Source organism: Ursus americanus, chromosome 21 (genome assembly GCF_024610735.1).
Source record: "Ursus americanus isolate L20-20 chromosome 21, mUrsAme1.1.p, whole genome shotgun sequence".
Lineage (NCBI taxonomy): Eukaryota > Metazoa > Chordata > Mammalia > Carnivora > Ursidae > Ursus > Ursus americanus.
In genome coordinates, this window is record NC_142147.1 from 54,940,100 (window position 1) to 54,963,443 (window position 23,344).

Here is a 23,344-nt window from a genome sequence, read left to right on the forward strand (position 1 = left end):
AGTTCTTCAGTTTCAATAAATGGAGAAGAATGATGCTCTCCACACCTATTTCATGATAACTTACATCAATATTATAACCTTAAACAGCATCTCCATTGAGATTTTCTGCGTATGTTGCATATCATATGGTCCTTCATCTTCCATGGAATTTAGGTATGCATGAGTCCCACCTAATGTGGCAGGGTGTCTAATATCGTCGATGTCACAACAATCAGCCTCATGGTTTCACACACCCACTAGGAATAAATGAATCTTCTGAAGTGATTTGTGAGTGGAAATAAAGTAATATTTGTTAGTTACAAATCTCAGTACGGTGGATGTAAATAAGAAAAAAAAAGCACATCCTGAAATTATTTATACCTATATAAAACTCCAGCCACTCAATCTTTTGAAACATAAGAGCATATACATTTCCAGGTGTTTAACTTTGCATTTTCCTCATAATAACTATTTTTATATAATGTCTGAATAGAGTGACTGATGTACTGCTTTCTGCTTGACATCTGTGACATTTTTTGACATTGGATGTTCAGATAAATAGTTTTCTAAATACTTAATCTTTCAAGTTTCTTTTCTGCACTCTCCAGTGTTTGCTAAAGTGTATATTAAAATGGTCTTTCCACATTCATTATGGTTCTAGGGTTTGAATCTAGTGTGCATTTTTGTGATATTGAGTAAGGACTGAATTCCAGTTAAAGGCTTGGCCACGTTCTTTACATTTTACAGTTTTGTTCCTGTATGGTAACTATGATGTTGAGTAAGTTGTGAGTTTTGGTGAGAAGTTGGACACATTCTTTATATATAGTTACTCTCAAATGTGAACTCTCTGGTGTGGAGTAAGGGGTGAGCAGTCCTTAAACTTTTTCTCACATTCTTTACATCTGTAAGGTTTCTCTCCAGTATGAATTCTATGATGTCCGGTAAGCGTTGAGTGCAATATAAAAGCTAAGCCACATTCTTTATATTTGTAAGGTTTCTCTCCAGTATGGATTTGCCTATATTCATTTAGGGATGAGCTGTCCTTAAAGATTTTACCAAATTTTCACATTTGTAAGGTTTCTCTTGAGTATGAATTCTGTGATGTCCATTAATGGATGACTTCCATTTAAAGGCCATGCCACATTCTTGACATTTGTAAGGTTTCTCTCCAGTATGAATTCTCTGATTTCAATTTAGGTGTGAGTGCTGGTTAAAGGCCTTGCCACATTCATGACATTTGTAAGGTTTCTCTCCAGTATGAATTCTGTGATGTCGGTTCAGGTGTGAGCACTGGTTAAAGGCCTTTCCACATTGTTTACATTTGTAAGGTTTCTCTCCAGTATGAATTCTGTGATGTTGTATAAGGTCTGAGGGCCAGTAAAAGGCCTTGCCACACTCTTGACATTTGTAAGGTTTCTCTCCAGTATGAATTCTGTGATGTCGATTTAGGTGTGAGCTCTGGTTAAAGGCCTTTCCACATTCTTTACATTTGTAAGGTTTCTCTCCAGTGTGAATTCTGTGATGTTGTATAAGGTGTGAGGGCCAGTTAAAGGTCTTGCCACACTCTTGACATTTGTAAGGTTTCTCTCCAGTATGAGTTCTCTGATGTTCAGTAAGGCATGAGAGCCGGTTAAAGGCCTTGCCACATTCTTTACATTTGTAAGGTTTCTCTCCAGTATGAATTCTGTGATGTTTTGTGAGGTGTGAGGGCCAGTTAAAGGTCTTGCCACACTCTTGACATTTGTAAGGTTTCTCTTCAGTAGGGACTGTCTTATTTATATCTATATTTAGTTTTGATGACTGACTAAACATGGTCCCTGGTTTATTGCATTTGAATGGGTGTTTTCCCTCATGAATTCTCTGATGATCACGGACATCGGAGGGCTGCTTGAGTGGACCCCCACATTGATTATACTCATAAGGATTCTCTTCCAAATAGATACTCTTTTGTATAATAAGGTTAGAGCTTTGATAAAACACTTTCCCACCTTTACTACATTCATACTGGTTCTCTGAAAACTGAGTCCTCACACACGTATGAACATGGGAGCCCTGGTTAAAGTCTTCTCTGATTCACTGCATTGAACAATTCTGTCTCCATTGAAAAGGCTCTGGTAATTTTGTAGGGTTGAGTCCTCTGTGAGGGACTTCCCAAGTGGATTCCACTTAGCATTTGGTTCTTTATTTTTAAATCTCTGGTTATCAGAAATATTTGACTGAACGATCAATCCAATCCCATTTTGTAAATGGTTCAAATCATTATTTTCAGCATGGACTAGGTAACTTTCCAGATTTTCCAAATTATCTTTCCACAAACAGGTATGTTTGAATATTTGATTGGAGCTTTTGCTTCCAGAAACATGCTTTGTAGAAGAAGCTGACTTAAAAAGGGAGCTTTTCCACAATGTTTTATGGCCTTCACCACTTCTGGCAGTGAGCTTCTTATTAAAGGCAGTTGTCTCAGTTTGACTATTTCCTTCATGATATCTTTGATGCCCTTCACTCTCCCTACCATTGTCCCATTCTATCATTAAGTGTAAATTCTCAACAGCACTATTTTTGTATCTACCCATTGACTCTTTTTGGAAAGAACCTTCTATGCTTGGATTTGGCAGGAAGCTCTGGGTATCATGTGAAGATACAGCTGAAAGATATCAAATAAGAAAAAAGGAAAATCATTCCACTTACTACTTTCTGATGAATATACTGATGACTTCTAACATCCAAGCTTCAAATCAGAGAATGTCAGCAAGATGCCTGAGAAGGAATCATGAGGACTTCATTCCTCCATGACACATAACTTTGCACACAACATACAGACCACATATCCTAATAGATAATGCTGTGGTATTGTCATGGTGCAGCACTAATCACTTTTCTGTACCTCAAATAATCAGGAAAAGTACCACATAAGCACAAAATTAGTAGAAAGAAGGGATTTTATATTTTTAAAGATTTTATTCATTTATTTGAGAGAGAATGATAGAGCACAAGTGGCAGGAGGGGCAAAGGGAGAAGCAGACTCCCCACTGAGCACAGTGCCAGACATGGGGCTCGATCCCGGGACTCCTGGATCATGAGCTGAGCTGAAGGCAGACGCTTCACCAACTGAGCCACCCAGGCACGCCACAAAGAAGGAATTTTAAACATAATACTGCAATAAACACAAGAGGATATTCTGAAAATGGGAACATATCGACAAAAGAAGAGTTGGCTGTCAGAAAAAATCAACAACATTGACAGCCCTTTAACTAAATGAAGTAAGAATGAAAGAGAAAAGACCAACAAGTATGCGAAATGAAGAAGTAAAAGCAGACACAGTGTAACTGAAACCAGAGAAAGGAAAGGAATTATAAGAGGCGATGATGGCTAATTATATGTCCACTAATTAATACCAAAAGACAACAATAAATTTCAAACAAGGTATAAACAGTTCGGACTTCATCATGAAGAAATATTAAAAAATCACAATGGATCTACAACTACTAAGTACACTGAAAGAGTAATGAAAAAACTCCCAGCAAAGAAAAGTCCTGTGCCAGATGAATTCACTGGAAAATTCAAATAGACACTTAATGAGAAAGGGTTTCAAATCTCCTCAAACATTTCCAAGGAGAGAAGATCAGAGAATTTTGCAAAACACTCTCTCTGGGGTACCAGCATTACCAGGTTATCAAGGCCACGGGAAGATTTGAAAGTAAAGAGGGCTACAAACTACTATCTGTGAGGAATATTCATGCAAAGTTCACAATAGAACACAGCAGACTGCAGCAAAAGCACATTTTACCATTTTACAACATAATCAAATGAGAAATCATCTGGAATTAAGGGAGTTCCAACATATGGAAAAGTATACATTGAAGATTCCACATTAACAGAATGAAGATCAGAATTACATGATATTAATTAATACAACATAAATATGAAAACATTTCATGATTAAAAACACTCAATGGGGGCGCCTGGGTGGCTCAGTCATTAAGTGTCTGCCTTCAGCTCAGGGTGTGATCCCAGAGTCCTGGGATAGAGCCCCGCGTCAGGCTCCCTGCTCCACTGGGAAGCCTGCTTCTTCCTCTCCCACTCCCCTTGCTTGTGTTCCCTCTCTCACTGGCTGTCTCCCCTCTGTCAAATAAATAAAATCTTTAAAAAAAAAAAAAAACACTCAATGAAGGAGGGATGGAAGAAAACCTCCTCAAAGGCCATATATGTATGAAAAGCTGAAATCTAACACATTCGACAGTAAAAGACCGCAAACTTCTCTTCTAATACCAGAAACGCCATAATGAAGTGACTGTACCCCTTCCATTCAACATACTACAGGATATTCTTTTTTTTTTTTAAGATTTTATTTATTTGACAGAGAGACAGCCAGCGAGAGAGGGAACACAAGCAGGTGGAGTAGGAGAGGAAGAAGCAGGCTCCCAGCAGAGCAGGGAGTCCAATGCGGGGCTCAATCCCAGGACCCTGGGATCATGACCTGAGCCAAAGGCAGACGCTTAACGACTGAGCCACCCAGGTGCCCCACTATAGAATATTCTACTCAGAACAATTAAGCAATAAAAAATACATTAAAGGAATCCAATGGAAAAAGAAAAAATAAAATTATCTCTCTTCACAGATGATGATCTATAGAAAACACTAAAGTATCCTAATTTAATTTTTTTTGCTTTTTTTTTGGACATTACTGGTATTGTTTATTTCTGTTATTTTTTTCTATGAGACTGTCCATTTTCAATTTTTTTATGCTATACATGCTTAAGAAAAATTTGAAATATTCAATTTAACCTTACACCACAAAGAAACAGACAAAGAAGAAAATAAGCTAAAATTTAGTGGAAGGAAATAAAAAAGAAAAATCTAAAATAAATACATAGAGACCAAAATAACTAATAACGTAACATGAAACTAATGCCCAATTTCACCAAAATGATAAATAAAGCTGGCAATGCTTTAACTACATGAAGAATTATATACTTACAAATCTGATAACTAAGAAAAAAACCAGATAATTCCTAAAAATGTACAAGTTACTAAGACTGAATTATGAACCTTGAACCAACAATGGGAAATCTTCTTAAAGAAATAATAAGAATGAAAGTTGACTTTGGAATCAAAACTCTTCCAGCACAGAAAAGCCCAACACCTATGAATGTTTCTACATTTAATGGCCTGAGTTTCCTAAATCAAATCTTGTGTTGCGTGTTTCTTCTCTCTCTCTCTTTTGTTCAGATTAAGTATTTTCCTTTATTTTGTCTTCTAGGTCACAAAGTCAGTCCTCTGTTTCTTCCAGCCTGCTGTTCATTGCAAGCCTGTTTCCAATCTCCTGTATTGCATTGTTAATCTCTCTGATCTATTTTTTAACTATTTTATCTCTGTGGTAAGATTCTCACTATCCTTTTCTCAACCCTGTGGGTATCCTTATGATTGTTGCCTTAAATTCTCCATCAACCATGTTACTGATAACTGTTTCCTTTTAGATCTCTGGCCATGGCTATATCTCATTGTTTCATTTGGGATAAATTCTTCCATCCTGGCATTTTTTTCTAAGTCTGCCTTCCTCAGTATGTTAGAAAAGTTAGTACCGTGTACTGCTATATCCTTCACACCAGTGGTCTGCAGAGGCTCCCCTTGCCTGTTGTGGGAAGTGTTTGGACCCTCACCTCAATGTGACCAGTATTAACCAGGTGCGCTCTGGTCTGCTTGTGAAATGAAACCTGACATCACCTCCACCAGAACTGAGGCCCTACGGAACTCTCTGCTCAGGAGATGTGATATGGGCACAGCACACACCTTGCTGGTTCTGTCTAGTAGTGTCCAGCAGCTTTCTTCATCTTCAACATCTGCTCTGCCGTGTGACATCTTAACATTATGCACACAATGTTTAAATCATCCAATACCTTGTCAACATTCAGTGCCATGCATCTGGGCCTGGGAAAGTACAGTTTTCTCTGTCATCCAACAACTGGTCCTCAGGACCACCCGGGAATTGATCTAATCCTGAGAAAAGCATCTGACTTCCTTGAATCTCAGAAAACCCCTCATTTCCCAAGTTCCCATCTCTGTCACATTTGCTCATCACAAGTACCTTCCTAAGACTTTGCAGTGACCAAAGGGAACTCCCTACCCCAAGTTACCCACATTTTAAGAATTCTCCATATTTGGGGAGAGAGTCCAAGACTGCAGAGGAGTAGGAGACCCAAATTTCATCTGGTCCCAGGAATTCAGCTAGATAGCTCTCAAACCATTCTGAACACCTATGTGAGCTCAACTGGAGAACAAAGAAAATAGCAGCAACTCTATGAACAGAAAAGCAGCCACTTTCTGCAAGGTAGGAGGTGCGGTGAAGTGAATCTGAGGCAATACATGGGAAGATAGAGCGCGGAGGGAGGGAGCCTCCATCAGCCGGCTACTGGTAAGTAACAGAGTAGCGAACAAAATCAGAACTTCTCTAAGTCTGCTCTGGTGAGGGACGGTCTGCTAGTGTGTGTGGGGGGGTGGAATCCTCACTGGGACAGTGTAGTCTCAGGACCCTCGGGGTCACACAAAGACTGGGGGTGCCTGAGTGCTGCAAAGATCCCAAGCATTGAGTGGGGAAGCCAGCTTCAAAGAGAGCCTGGGGGGGGGGGGCGCCTGGGTGGCACAGTCGTTAAGCATCTGCCTTTGGCTCAGGGCGTGATCCCAGCATTCTGGGATTGAGCCCCACATCAGGCTTTTCCACTGGGAGTCTGCTTCTTCCTCTCCCACTCCCCCTGCTTGTGTTCCCTCTCTTGCTGGCTGTCTCTCTCTCTGTCAAATAAATAAATAAAATCTTAAAAAAAAAAAAAAAAAGAGCCCAGGAGTGGGCCCTCAGCTCAGGACTGCCATAAACCATGATCCGCAGCTGTCAGGCCACTGCTCTTAGAGCCAGGGCCCAATAAGGGCCTGATCAGGGGAGATTCCCCTTCCTCCCCTGGGAGGAGTGGCATGGGAGCACGGTGCAGGAATCTGCTGGGTTTGGAGACTCCAAACAGGGCCGTGTGCCAGATAAACGCTCAGTCACAGGCTGGTGAGCACAGAGTGTGGACAGAGACCAGGAGACAGGAGTGATTCACTGCTTTTGTCTGAGGGCGCACTGAGGAGTGGAGCCCTGAGCTCCTGGCTCTCCCAGGGCAACTGGGAGGCCGCCATTTTCATCCTCATCTCTAAAGCTGAGAGGAAGAGCCTTTAGGGAACAAAAGCTACAGAGAGAGGGGCACCTGGGTGGCTCAGTCGTTAAGCATCTGCCTTCGGCTCAGGGTGTGATCCCAGCGTTCTTGGATCGAGCCCCATATCAGGCTCCTCCACTGGGAGCCTGCTTCTTCCTCTCCCACACCCCCTGCTTGTGTTCCCTCTCTCTCTGGCTGTCTCTCTCTGTCAAATACATAAATAAAATCATTAAAAAAAAAAAACTACAGAGAGAAAACCAGAGCAGATGACTTAGCCTGGCCCCTGGCAAGGGTGGTGCAATTCCACCCGGGGCAGAGAATCAATGCGACAGGCCCTTCCCCCAAAAGATCAGCAAGAACATTCAGCCACGACCAAGTTGACTGATCAATGAGAACTGCAAAACTCCAGGCTAGGGGAATACAGCACATAGAATTCATGGCTTTTTCCCATGATTCTTTAATCTTCAACTTTAATTTTTAAATTTTTCTTTATTTTTTTTCTTTTTCTTTTTTTGAATCATTCATCTTTCCTTTTTCAACCAACTTATCAATTCCTTTTTTAAAATCTTTTTTATTCTCATTCTTACAGTCATATTTCATCCCTTCATTGTATTTAACTTTCTTTTTGCATATATCTAACTTTTTCTTTCTTTAAAATATTGGGATGCAGTATTTTGTTTTAAATTATCTGCTGAGAGGACTAAAGAAGTATGTGGAAAAGGAAAGAGTCTAGGGACTCATGGGACACAACAAGTGGTCTCATATGTACATTAAGGGGATCTGAAAAGGAGAGGAGAGTGAATGGGCCCAGAGGGTTTACATGATGATCTAAGGGCTTGTATTTTCCACGTATGTGGAAAGAAGAGATAAATTCAAGAAGCTCAGGAAATTCAAAATCGGATAAAGATCGAGACATGAACATTACAATTAACCTACGAAAAAAGTCACAGGCGAAGAGAATTTTGAAACAGCATGACAAAAGCAACTCATCTCATGTAAGAGAGCTCTGTAAGATTATTACTGGGATTCACAGCAGACCTGAGAGGAGGAACTGCAGGGGACAGTGTATTCAAGCACTGAAAGATCAAAATATCCATCAGGAATACTCTATCTGGGAAAACTGTTTTCCCTGAAGGTAGAAATGAAGACTTCCCCACGTTAAATCCCCTGTAAGTTTACCAGTAGACCTGTCCTACAAGAAACGTTCAAGGAAGTCCTTCTGGTTGGAGTAAAAGGATTCTGAACAGTGACTAAAACCACATAACATAAAGCTCTCTGCTAAATATAAATATTTCCACAATTATCAAACCCTGTAATGATGTAATGAGGTAGCACAAGTTGCTTTTATTTCTGCCTCAAAATGTTTTTAAATCAAAGCATAAAAATCATAAGTCTAGGCAATAAAGTACACAACATAAAAGATAGAATTTGTGATATCGGTAACATAAAATGTGTGCAGGGGTGGAGAGAAGTAGAATAATTTTGGATGCAAATGAGAATATAAGTTTGAAATGGCTTCTTAAACGTTTAAATTGTTTTAAGCAATCTGTGTGAAAGCACAATGAAAATACATACAGAAGACACAAAAGGTAATGAAAATGGTATCAAAGCTTGTCATGGGTATAACAGCACAAGTAAGGATAAAATATAATACCTAAACTTGATACAGAAGTAGGGAATGCTTCAAAATTACTTTCAATTCAAAAAAGTGTTTCTCTCAGGCAAGGAGAATATAAAGTCACCAATAAATACTGATGAAATCAATTCTATTATTATGACAACTCACGTAGACACAACACAGCATACAATGGCCACTAACCAATGAAAGAAATACACACGATGAGTCCCAAAGTATGTATGCGTAATATTGATACAAACAAACGCATAATTTTACTGGCGAAGGGCATAAAGCTGATTCATATTTGAGGTAAATTCACATTGTCTTGAAATCTACCGAGTTAACAATTGTCATCCTAGAATAAAATACACAGGTAAAAAGGAAACCACAACTACTAAATGTGGGATGTCTGAGACAAAAAGTACATGACTATGGAATTGCAAAACCAGAATAAGACAAAATTTAATCCAAAAAATTCTACATAAAAAACAGTTGAATTATTAAAAAGGAAAACCACTATGTAACTGTATTTTCAAACATAGACTGTGACCCCCTGAAAAACAAGCATTGGAATTGTTAGCATGTCTTCATTGACAGTAAAATTATAAATATTGATTAAAATAAACCATAAAAAGGTCTAATGAAACGTTTTACAAATATGTACTTAAAATACATTAAAAATGTATCATGTTATTAATTTCCTTTCATGCAGAATGTAAGGCTATAATTCATTCTTTAGAACCAAGCAAACAAAAGTTTTTCATTTCTAAATAAACAAACACCACCCACATTGTAAAATATACTGGCAATGACTTTATACAAAATAGCTATTTGGATGAAATTCAAGTACATTCTGAGGAAAGTAGAAGAAAAAATCTAGTGATTAATTTTCCCTGAAATAAAATTACATTTATAAACAATAGTTTTTCTTAAATATGGGGATTGTACTTATTATCTACCTCACTTCCTATAAAGCACATGCCCATGTCCTGTCAGAACTTTGAATCTAAACAAAAAATTAAGGTGAATCTCACATACAACTAATTAGAAAGTGAAAACACACATGGCAAAGTCACAAGAATTTCATATAAGATGAAATTATAAAATGATGCATTTTTAAAAGTTATTTGAGAGAGACAGAGAGAGTGACAAAGAGCACAGGTGGGAGAAGAGGGAGAAGCAGGCTCCAGGGAGCCCGACTCGGGGCTCAATCCCAGAACCCTGAGATCATGAACCAACTGAGCCATCCAGGTGCCCCAACATGATGCAGTTATTAAGAAATAAGGTAACAACTGAGATTTTATTAAAGCCTACAAGTTCTGAGTTTCAAAAGTTTTAGCTCACCTATGGCATTATTTAGGTAGGAATTCTAGGAAACAAATATTAATGTTCCATTATTTCACCACTGAGGAATGGAACATATAGAGTGGGAATTTTCCATATTAGTTAATATGAAGAAAAATGAACTTTTGAAAGGAAATAAAGATTACATTTTCTCATTTTAGGGGGGTGCTTTGTTATCTGATGAAGTTACTGAGTCTCAATTTTGTTAAGATTAAAGCTTCCATAATATGGGAAAGCATAAACCGGAAAACAAGGGATGTCTGTCTCCAGGGTTCCAAGAATTTCTGCACCAAACCCCAATAGGCCCACCACTACCCTGACACACATCTCACATGAGGCAAAAGAGAACTTACAAAGGGCTTAACATTAAGATCCTCAGAAATAGGGAGACTTTTGCAGGGCCCTCACAGCAATGGAGAAACTCTCAGATTATGGAGGCCCTCCCACCCCAAGGGGAGTCTCCTGGCCCTCCCTGTGCATGTGATGGACCATCACTGGAGCTGAAGGAGAATCCTTAGTGAAGGTAAGAGCTTCATAATGTTGGATAGCACATGTTCTTCTGGGAGAGGGAGAGAAATAACATCAGCTTCTCAAACTAATTTCCATTGAGAGAGAGCTACTTGAAGCACAGTTTAAGGTCTACCTTCCTCCTTCAGACTTGGACCTCCCCTCCATCATCTGCCTCATTCATTCCCACCTACCCGGATGGAAGGCTACTGCCTCCTCTCTCTTCACATCCCAGAGCTGCTTCTCTTGCTCCAAAAACATGATCAGGTCTGGCTTTGACACAGAGACCTGTTTTTTAGAAAAAAGGAAAACGAGTATTGCTGGAGATTCAAACTTTTAATCACAGTTGTGCTCAGGAGAGAAGAGAGGACACTGTAGAATCTAGAAAATGGCTTCCCAAATGCTGTTGCCCAAAAGCCCCTTTAGAACACACAGGAGGGATTTCCAGTGTTCACATCCTGACCTCCACCTCCAAGTACTACCAGTACAATAACAAAGAGTAGAAACGGGGAATTTAAGATGTGAGCAATATCATTTTATGCCGCTCAATGTTTAGAACTGCCAGTAATCTACAGAAGTGATGATGTTCCCTTAAGAAAGGGGAAGCTAAAGCTGAAATGGAAACATGAAGGTCCATGAAAGGTAGAAAGACCATCCTTTGTCCCCGCTAAGATTCAGGGTCAGTGAGCTCCTACGTGGAGACCAACAGGTGAATTTCTCCTTCTCCGTCTTCACATGCCCGCCCTTCGCACAGACGCCCACAAAATCTGCAACAGCACGGGGATCCCAGCTGCACTGTCTTGCTCCTTCCAAACCACCTGGAACAGACCTTATTACCTCCCCTTGAACCAAAGCCTGCGGTCAACTCTCATAAGAGCGCCTGGGAGCCCTCATGCTTAACCCTGGTCTCACCTCACCGTCTGCTGGAGCACATAATGAAAGCGACACTGATGCTGCCACCTTGACCAAAAGAGAGACTCTGTCTGGGGGGGAACAGGTGGTGACAGTTCCTAAAACTCGTCAACTTCCCAATGGGAAAGTGGATGGGAAACACTTCGCTAAGCATTTCTTCCAATGTTTTGTGGATTCCTTGGGGGATCAGTACCCCACTATTGAGAAGTCATGATTCTGCAGGTTTGCAGTTGGGCCCACAAAATGGCATCTTTATTAAGTTCCCCGTTGGTGCTGATGCTGGTCCCCCAGGCCTGCTTTTAGAAGCTCTGAGCTAGAAACTTCTAGAAGGATAGGTTCCTTTGCAGGATTCTAGGGGCGGAGCTCCTGCTGGAATGGGTGTGGCCACGCTGTTGCCTAGCGCACAAGGGGGAGATGGGGGAGGGTTGGCTCACCTGGTGGCACCAGGGTTGGGTGAGGTGTCCCTTCTCAGGATGCTTCCCAAAGCTACCCTGTGTGCTCAGATACCTGCCCCTCCCAGGGGTCGGTGGATGCACAGGGCAATCAGGTGTGAGGGCCTGTGCGCAGGTGAGCGGAGCCTCCAACCCCAAGAGAGGCAGAGGGAGCGTGAAGGTGTTGACATCACAGCTTTGAAAATGAACCAAGAGCAGGGAGGAGGCTGGATGAACAGTTCGCGGTGGGAGCAGACAGAAACCTTTGAAAATGATGTCATTGACACATATTTGATGACACGCAAAGGCAGTCATGATCCCTGTTGGGTAATAAAGCATGTAACTGAATTACCAGATCAGAACATCTTTTCTATGTCGCTGGGGCACCCGCATGCGTGTGTGGGGGAAGGTGTTTAATGAATTGTGATGCCAGTTTGTTCTCCCCGGCTCCCTTTCAAGTACTGAGCATCTCTCACATCTCCAAAGTGCTTTAATTTTTTTTAAAACCACATCCATTTTTTGGGATGCCTGGGTGCTCGGGCCTCAAGCGTCCGCCATTGGCTCAGGTCATGATCCCAGGGTCCTAGGATGGAGTCCTGCATCGAGCTCCTTGCTTAGCAGGGAGCCTGCTTCTCCCTCTGCCTGCTGCTCCCCCTGCTTTTGTGCTCTCTCTCTCAAATAAGTAAATAAAATCTTTAAAAATATAAAATAAATTAATTCGTTAATAAAATAAAATAAAAAGTGCTCATCTCCAAGGCCATCCTGGTTCTCTCCTGTTATGTACTCAGAGTTTTATAATTTTTCACTTTACATTTAGGTCTGTATCCATTTTGAATTCATTTTTGTCAAGGGTATAAGGTCCATTTCCAGATTCATTTTTCTGCATGTGGATATTCAGTTCTTTCAGCACAATTTGTTCAAAAGACTATCTTTCCTCCATTGTATTTTCTTTGCTTTTTGGTCAAAGATTAGTTGACTGCATTCATGGGGGTGTATTTCTGAGCTCTCTATTCTGTTCCATTGATCTAATGGTCTATTTTTTGTTGTTTTTATTTTAATTCCAGTTAGTTAACATACGGCGTTATATCAGTTTCAGGTGTACAATATAGTGATTCAACAACGCCATACATTACCCCATGCCCATCGCAGGTGCACTCCTCTCGCTGTCTACTCTCTCACGAATATGACATCGTGTTGATTAGTCCAGCTTTCTGGTAAGTCTTGAAATCACACAGACTCAGTCCTCTAACTTTGTTCTTCTCCTTCCATACTGTATTCCTATTCCAGGCCTTTCGTCTCCCCATATAAGCTTTAGAATCGACTTGCTAGCATCCACAAAATAACTCGCTAGACGGGCACCTGGCTGGCTCAGTTGGAGGAGCATGTGACACCTGATCTCAGAATCATGAGTTCAAGCCCCACATTGGGTGTAGTGATTACTTAAGAAAAAAACTTTCTAGGATTTTGACTAGGATTGCACCGAATCTATTGATCAATTGGGAACAACTGATGTCTTGAGAATATTGAATCTAACTTTTCAAGAACATGAATTATCCCTCCATTTAGTCCTTCTTTGATTTTGTACGAGTTTTACAGTGACAGAAAACGGATTCATTTTTGCCAGAGCCTGGGGGTTGGGAGGAATGGGGAGTGATTCCTTAATGGGTCTGGGCTACTCTTTGGGGTGGTAAAAAGTTCTGGAATTAGACTGTGGTGAGAGTTCCATAAAAACAGGAGTATACTTAATGCCACTTAATTACAAATTTGACAGTTTTTAAAATAGGGACTTACGGTTTCCAGTTCCACATGTAAGCATCTTGAAAGCTGCCATTTCTTCCTAACAAAAGATAAAAAACTGAACAGATTAAAAAATCGACAACACTTCTTGGACCATAAAAGAGAGGAAGACACAGGGCAGACTGCTGCCCCCAAGACTGGATTAACAATTCTGTAGTTACATCATTTCTCTCCTCTCCCATTTTACTAGAAGCATCCAAGAGAGAACACCGTTCTTTCGACACTTTGCTTAGACATTCCCTCAGCCCAAGATCCAATTCCAGTGCTCACAACGTCTACCCTGCACAAAACACCAGGACAGGAACACAACCCAGCCAAGTGCTTTTCCACATTATAACAGCAATCACCTTAAGGCGCCTGGGGGGCTCAGTCAGTTTAAGCATCTGCCTTCCGCTCAGGTCATGATTCCAGGGTCCTGGGATCAGCCCTGCCTCGGGCTTCCTGCTCAGCGGGGAGCCTACTTTTCCCTCTCCCTCTGCCCCCACCCGCGCCGCCCCCCCCATACTCTCTCACTTATTCTCTCTCTCAAATAAACAAAATCTTTAAAAAATTAAAATAAAAAAAATCAATAACAGCAATCAGCTTTCCTCTGGCTTCCAGGAAAGCGATCCTCATTTCTGTCTGGGACCCACCAACATGGCCTTTACCGTCCATATTTCTACAACACTCTCCCAGGAGCACTGAGGTGTTCTCAGGAAGATTGAGGGTCTCTCTACGGCTCTCCTCTTTTCTTCCGAGCTCTCACCAGGATCGCCCTTAGTGGTGATGCAGGCTTTTTCCACCATGCGCTCCCCTTCCATTCTCTAACCATTATACTGTTCCAGTGCCACGTCCACCCTTCTAAGTATGTTTCACGGGCGTACCTCCAGTTCTATGACCGATTTTTGTCTTACTCTAACTCAGCTACTGAAACAGAATGCCAGAGACTGGATAGTTTATAGACAATACATTTCTTTTTCCTCACAGGGGCAGAGGCTGGGAAGGCTGAGACCAAGGCACCAGCAGGTATCTGGTGAGAGCCCACTTTCTGGTTTCTAGACAGTCTTCCGCTGTGGGCTCAAATGATACAGGGGCAAGGGAGCTTGCCTAGGCCATTTTTACGAGGGTACCATCCCCATTCATGGGGCCTCTACCCTCATGACTTACTCATCTCCTGAAGGCCCCACCTCTTAATGGTATCACCATGGGAGTTCGGTTTTAACATATGGAAGTTGGTGGGACACAAGTATTCAGACCATAGCAGGTACCAAACAGAAAGCAGGGTTTTCCTTTGTTGCTGGAAGGTTCGTGCATTGTAAATTCGCTTATGGGGTCCCGATGAACTTTCATTGTTAACCAGGACTTTCAATTTTGCCTTGTTTTTTTTTTTTTTAAAGGATTTTATTTATTTATTTATTTGACAGAGATAGAGACAGCCAGCGAGAGAGGGAACACAGCAGGGGGAGTGGGAGAGGAGGAAGCAGGCTCATAGCAGAGGAGCCTGATGTGGGGCTCGATCCCGCAACGCCGGGATCACGCCCTGAGCCGAAGGCAGACGCTTTAACCGCTGTGCCACCCAGGCGCCCCTCAATTTTGCCTTGTTTTACTGGCTACTCTTACTGGGCAGAGATGGGATAACACCTTAGACAGGATATTGAGACTAAGCCTTCTGAACTACCAAAAATCAGATCATTTAAATAGTGAAAAATTTGGTTATAAAAAGGATGGAGGCACTCACACTAAATTCTTCTGCATCTACCACTGGCACACGGCAGAAGATTTGGTCTCACTAATACCTCTCCCCGTGCACATCTCTCCGATGGGGATAACCCCCTCTAAAACTTACATAACAAGGAAGTACACACTGCAACACATCAATTTCTACTATAGATTCCAAAGCAGCAAAAATAACAGGATGTTGAATTCATCCAAAAGGCCCTATCGCCTGGGTGGCTCAGTCAGTTAAGCATCTGCCTTCAGCTCAGGTCATGATCCCAGGGTCCTGGGATTGAGCCCCTGCATCAGGCTCCCTGTTCAGCAAGGAGCCTGATTCTCCCTCTCCCACTCCCCCTGCTTGTGCTCTATCAAATAAATAAATGAAATCTTTTTTAAAATGTGGTATATATATATATATATATATATATATATATACACACACACACATATATACACACATATATACATACACACACACACACACCTGGAATACTACTCAGCCATCAAAAAAGTGAAATCTTGCTATTTGCAACGACGTCGATGGAACTAGGGGGTGTTATGCTAAGCAAAATAAGTCAATCAGAGAAAGACTACTATTATATGAGCTCACTCACATGTGGAATTTAAGAAATAAAATAGAGGATCATAGGGGAAGGGAGGGAAAAATAAAACAAGACAAAATCAAAGAGGGAGACAAACCATAAGAGACTCTTTCTTAATCATAGGAAACAAATTGAGGGTTGCTGGAGGGGAGGGGGGTGGGGGATGCGGTAACTGGGTGATGGGCGTTAAAAGAAGGCACGTGATACAATGAGCACTGGGTGTTATATGCAACTGATGAATCATTGACCTCTACCTCTGAAACTAATGATACACTGTATGTTAATTAATTGAATTTAAATTTTTTAAAAATGTTATAGATATCCTATATATAAACATTTATAAGGTGCTATTGCCATTGTACCAGTATTAAAACGTGATCTACCTTGCTATGACAGGTTTTGTACTGCACCCATTTGAGAATCCTAGAGATGCTATGGTTTCATTACACTGTTGCTAATTAATTAATTTCAATGTTTATTTTCAGACTGAATAACAACCAGACAATATAAATAAATAAATGTAGAGCATAAATATATCCATTACTATATGAAACAGAGGAATTGCTCCTGGTAAAGTCAAACTTTTTTTTATTATATGCAATTCAATTTTTTCATGGATATGAATTATAAGAATTAAAGTAGAAAAATGGAAACTAGGTTCTATGTAATTTTAAACAGTGATACAATTAACATCAGAATTCTGAGATCAAGCCCCTTGTCAGTTCTGTGCTGGGCATGGAGCCTGCTTAAGGTTCTCTCTGTGCCCCTGCCCATCCCTCTCTCTCCATCTCTAAAACAACAACAACCAGATTCATTGGCTTTCCCCCCCAAACACGTGTGCCTCCACTGTTCCAAGTTTAATGGAGGCTCCACCGTCAACTTATTCCCCTACAATTAGAGATGAGACCTGCATCCTGAACCCTCTTTCTTGCCAAAATGCCCACAAAGCATCCCCACATGATAGAGAAGTCTGCTCTTCACAGATCTCAAATTCCATGAAATTTTACCCAAGACACCATATATTTTTTAACCCATATTCACCTGATGTCTTGAAAATCAGCAAAAGCATACTTTTGATCCATTCCACTTCTAACTGGCCATTTCCACATGACAATACGTTATTTCAAATGACTACCATCTCTCCACAGATGGAATTTAAGCCACTCGTGGTGAGGCCCCCAAAAGCTCTACTCTCTAAACCTGAACCTCCCCATCAGCTCAACTGCACACTGGTCATTATGCTGTGAAATTATTGCTTTTTTCCTGAATGACCATCTCACATGCTGCTATAACTTTCCCTATAATTCAATGTCTAGTGTATTTCTGTGAACATGTATTATTTCACATTGACACTTACACTCTGAAAGACGTCTCTGTCATCCCTAGATTGTAGGACTCCTGCTAAATATTGCCTTGATTCCAAAGATCACCAACAAGCATTCATAAATTTTCATTTGCAGGGGTTTATTTACATCCTGCTCATATATTTCATTTATATATAAGTATACCTGGTCTTGGGTTGGAACGGGAGTCATCGGCATGAATTCCTACTTAGCTATATAGATATACAGAAATACGTACAGATGTGAAACATCTATGCATGTATAACATACATTTCCTCCTTCCGTACGTGTAGAGGGCCAAGTGGCAATGATACTTCTGTAGCAATCATCAAATCCAACACCAGATCTTGATTTTGAACATCATTCTCTAATAAAAGTTTCCTGTGAGAAATGGTGGATTCTAAGGGAAAGACAGGGAGTATACAAGAAATGAAAGCTTTTATAGGAGTGACACACAAGTGCCCAGATCAAAAGTTTAAGGCACATCGATGGGACAGTGAAGTCGACCTGAAAACAGTTCTCCAGTGGCTAATGTTGGAACAATTTTGACAACCAAAGAGCATAGTGTTGGATTAAACACAAAGTATAAGTACACATGAGTCTGTACCAATGGGAAAAAAAATAAAGAAATGAAGGAAAAGAGAAATATATTCCTTAGAGAAGAATGTCAAATAATAAAGCTGAAAGTAATGGAGCTAGTTCACTTTATCCACTCACCCCTTCCTTGAATATGAGCTATACTTAGTGATTTTTCTTCCAAAGAAAAGAGTAAAAAAAAAAAAATTTAAGAGTGGAGAAACCTGGAAAATACTTTAAACAAGTGATTGATGTGAATATCACCTTAATGGTAAGTCATGTCAATGATCAAATGCTCTGACATGATGACTGTGGTGTCTGTCTCTAGAATACCTAAATCCTGTCTGGTCACGAGGAAAATGTAACTCGAATCCAACTTGAGGGTTATTCTAAAAAGTGCCTTGTCAGTATTTCCGTCACCCTGTCAAGGTCCCGAAAACCAAGGACACACTCAGAGAGTTTCACAGAGGAGACAGGAGAGACCCAGCGACAAAATCTACTGTGGTGTTCTGGATTGGATCCTGGGAGAGCAAAAAGACCAAATGCACCAAGGTAATATCCAATAGTAAATTTAGAGGAGACTTGAAGGAAGGTATTTAGGACATCCCTTACTATCTTTGCAACTTTTCTACAAATCTTAAAAAAAAAAAAATTTAAGTAAACTCTACAACCAACGTGGGCTTTGAACTCACAGCCCTGAGATCAAGAGGCACATGCCCCACTGACTGAGCCAGCCAGGCTCCCCCACAAATGTAAAATTAGTTTAAAATAAAACATTTACTTTAAAACTTCACAGCTTATAATTACAGATAGTTACATTACAATATTTCTCATGTTTGAAACCACAGACATTTTTTCCTTGAAAGTATTTTAACATCCTTCATGATTTTAAAAACAAACTCCTTGTTAAACAAAGTAGATTCATATCTTTTGCCTCCTCTATTGCTCCAAGCTTAATGGAAAGTTCCTCCACAAATGTTTCCTCAGGGTGGGAATTCAGGAGTCCATCTTGAAACCTCTTTCTTGTCAACATAGCCAACTGGCATCGATGCTTTACAGGACAACTTTCCCTTTACAGATCCTAGAAGTGCATTCATACCATACATCAAATCTCTTGTTTAGTTGTTACTTACCTGCTGCCTTTTTATTTTTATTTTATTTTATTTTTTTTTTAAGATTTTATTTATTTATTCGACAGGATAGAGACAGCCAGCGAGAGAGGGAACACAAGCAGGAGGAGTGGGAGGGGAAGAAGCAGGCTCATAGCGGAGGAGCCTGATGTGGGGCTCGATCCCATAACGCCGGGATCACGCCCTGAGCCGAAGGCAGACGCTTAACCGCTGTGCCACCCAGGCGCCCCTTCCTGCTGCCTTTTTAGACTACAGCTGTAAACATCTGTGTTCTTAGTGACTCTACAGCTCATTCTTTCACCCTTTATGTGAAAACATTTTAATATGCTAATCTAGGGGCACCTGGATGGCTCGTCGTTAAGCCTCTGACTTTGGCTCAGGGCATGATCCTGGTGTTCTGGGATCGATCCCCGCATCAGGCTCCTCCTGTGGGAGCCTGCTTCTTCCTCTCCCACTCCCCCTGCTTGTGTTCCCTCTCTCACTGGTTGTCTCTCTCTCTGTCGAATGACTAAATAAAATCTTAAAAAAATAATAATATGTTAATCTATACCACAAGCATGAGTGTATTTCAGAATTTTTTGTTTGTTTGTTTTAAAGAAAGAGAGCACAAGCAGGAAGGGCAGAGGGGGAGGGAGAGAGAACCTCAAGCAGACTCCATGCTGAGCATGGAGCCCAACGCAGGGCTTGATCTTACAACCCTGAGATCATGACCTGAGCCAAAACCAAGAGTCAGATGCTTAACAGCACCCCCAGGCACCCCAGCATGACTGTGTTTCAAATGACCACCATTAACCTTAGGAGGTAAGGGACAAAATTTAGAACATGCATTTTAATTTCTGCTGCTTCACACCAGGCTATTAGCATTAACATCTAGGCCTTTCTTCCCTTCTTGATGGGTCATTCCATCTGCAATTCCTTTGTTAGGGAACTGTCCTTACAATTCCATGCCCGGTTCAGTTTAGGAAAATTGAATATATCAGATTGAAAGTGACATGCTCAAAAGCATTTCCAGTATCTCACATGATTTCAGGACTATTTTATTATTGCATGGACTCTGAATTTCTCCACAGCCATCATTCATGAAGTACAATTATATAAGTAATGACATAAGACTTTATTTACTATCACCACTACCATTTACTTTTTATTATTAGGGCAGAATCTCTGTCTGTCTTTCTTACTACTCTACCTATAATGACACTGGCTTGTAGTTGTGCTTGAGGGTTTGTGAGAGAGGATTTCATCAGTGAGTAAACACAGCCCTAAACAATTTAGATTCTTCTGATGAGATCAGGGAATTCTGTCTTTCTTCCACAGCAGAAATGGCGGAGTCTGTATACGCGGGGTTTCACCGCTCATGAGAACAAACGGGCTGACAGTAGGGAGTTCTGCAGCACTTAGTACAGAGGTGCTCACCACCCACCAACTAGGATTATCAAAAAGAGCCAAGTAAATGTAAAACATGGAGGAGAGGGTCTAAAAAGACACAAAGGTGCTCACCAGAACAAGGATGGTTTGGGTGACTCTGGTCTCAGGGAAGGATCTTGGGGAGACCTTGGTCCTATGAATGTATTGGACCAGCTGCCTGTGTTGGTACAGGATGAACACCTTGGAGCCACATGAGTCCCAGACACAAAACATCATGAAAGGATATCAGTGCTGCATATATGGAGTCTGAGACTTTGTCGTGAAGCGGAGCAGAATGGTATCCAAAACCATTTTCCTTAAGATGGTTTTGTTCCTCCACTTGCCAGTCACAAATATAGGAAAAATAAAATTTACCAGCATGTGGAGGATCCCACAGAGGATATTGAAGGGACCGACGTACTTTGGGATTTTCACATTAAGCTCTGCCCACCTGGAGTTTCTGGGGCTGATGGTGACGGCTTGGAAGACATTCAGGAGATGGGTGGTACCAATGGTCACACCCCTGGCCATGGCCACTCTGTGAATGTATAAAACAAGTTTGCATCCAAAGTAATTGAGGAAATGTCTTAACCCCAAAGCTGCCATTGTCCCTGGGATTCCTCTGGAAAGAATGTCCAGGCTCCTGTCTCATTCCCTAACTCAGGATGGCAAATAAACCTCAATTGCCTGACTAGTTCTGGGGTCTCATATTCTTATGGGGCCCATGTACATAATCAAATTTGTTTTTCTTCTCCTGTCTTATGTTCATAGGATTATTAGACCAGCCAAAGAACCAATAAGGGTCGAGAGGATTTTTTTTCTCCCCTTCCCAACAATCATATGCACAGAACATAATCACACTCTTCCTGAAATACACTCTGTGAAATCTGCACATCATATTAACTATTAGATGAATTTCCGAGTTACAGTTTTGGGGTTTGTTTTCTGTTTTTAATGTAGGCTCCATGCCCAGTGTGGAACCCAACACGGGGCTTACTTACACGCACAACCCTAAGATCAAGACCTGAGCTGAGATCGACTGTCAATGTGACAAATTGGAAGTTTCAGATAGTGACTAAGCATGAGATTTCAAGAGACATTCCATAAAAAAAAAAAAAAAAGCACTGAGTCAGAAGACAACTCACACTCTGTACACAGACACACATGCATCTTTACACTTACACAAAGATATAAACACACACATGCATGAGCACGCACACTCTAATACAGTCATATACTCACATGAATGTATGAGCTCAGTCACTCTCATACTTCACATAGTCCCTATCACACACTGACAGGAACACACACACTCACCACATACACACTCGTGCTCATCCACACACGCATAGTGAAACAAGCAGCGACAAGCTCGCACAACTATACTCAGGCTCATAAAAGTCACTCGATCCGGCATCATGGGTAAGCCGGTCTCAGTAAGGTGTTCATGTATGGAAAACCACTAGTAACTACAGTCCTTAACATGGCATCATTCCTAATCCATCATTCATTCCATCACTGATATTCCCTCCAACATGGCAACCACCCACATGGAAACTGTTTCCAACATGCAGAACTCAAAAAGTGCCATGAGCATGGCCACTTCCGTCTGAGATGCATGGCAGGAAAGTTGGTGAGTTTGGACAAGTGACAGTATGTGAGTGACAGAGCAGGGTGTGAAAGTAGGCAGAGGGAGAAGGGGCATAAGGATAAATTGGAGCAGGGGTCTGCCTTTGGCTCAGGTCATGATCCCAGGGTCCTGGGATCAAGTCCTATGTTGGGCTCCCTGCTCAGTGGGGAGCCTGCTTCTCCATCTGCAGCTCCCCCTGCTTGTGCTCACTTACTCTCTCTGTCAAATAAATAAATAAAATCTTTTAAAAAGGATAAACTGGAGCTGTGGAGAGTCTGGGGGCAAGGAGGTGATAGAAAGAAGACAGAGGATCTGTACTAATTTCTAGGACTGCTGTTAACACATCACTACAAACTGAGTGGATTAAAATCACAGAAATTTATTCTCTCACAGTTCTGGAAGTGTTCCCCCTTGTTCCAACCCCAGAGATTCTGGCTCTTAGTCATTCGTGAGGCCCAGAACCAATCAGGTCTTAACGAAGGGGCCCAACTCATTCCACTGAGGCCAATGTAAACACTGAAGCTCCCAGATACATTTCTGAGGACGAAGCACAGGGTCTGGTCAATGGGGAAGCCTCCATGGGGAGGGCTGCTCTGCATATGATCTGATAGGGAAGGGTCAGTCTACCCCACATTCCTGATGTTGTACCAGATCCTGTGTGCATCTCCAGGAGACAAGTGCACTGAAAAATAGGGGAAGAGAAACTCACATTTTGACCTCCACTTGGAAACTCTATAAGTGCACTGATGTTCACAGGCCCCAGAAGCAATGGAATAGCAATCAGATCACATACACCGTCCCTGGCCATGGGGAAGGTTTTGGATTTCATGGTGAATGCCATGGAAGACACTGGAAGGGAAGGCAAGTCCTTAGAGAATGTAGGAGCATGTGAAAAACGAGACAGATGATGTCCCTCTGTGACTACCAGAGAATTAAATGTAGGCTTCCAGAATCATTCCATTCAAGCACAGCATCTCAAACCACATTTTATGGCAGAGTTTTCTCCTTTGACCTTTGGCCCCCACCTGTGACATCTGCTTCATTCATTCCCACCTACCTGGGCGTGTGGCTATTGTCTCCTTTCTCTTCACATCCCAGGGCTCTTTCCTTTGCTCCAAAGGAAACCAGGTCTTGCTTAGATACGCCAAGACCTGTTTGTTAGAAAAAAGGAACATGACTTTTGTTGTGG

At 41.4% G+C, this 23,344-nt stretch overlaps 1 protein-coding gene and 1 pseudogene across 1 annotated transcript; both read right to left on the bottom strand.

The window, feature by feature from the left end:
- Positions 1-811: 811 nt before the first annotated feature.
- Positions 812-14,572, bottom strand: LOC123787030 (uncharacterized). The gene is given in 4 exon segments (XM_087853394.1): positions 812-1,016; positions 1,100-1,991; positions 10,827-10,920; positions 14,420-14,572. Coding segments are annotated over 4 exon segments (1,344 nt in total).
- Positions 14,573-20,408: 5,836 nt separating this feature from the next.
- Positions 20,409-21,131, bottom strand: LOC123787029 (vomeronasal type-1 receptor 2-like; annotated as a pseudogene).
- Between the last annotated feature and the right edge of the window lie 2,213 nt (positions 21,132-23,344).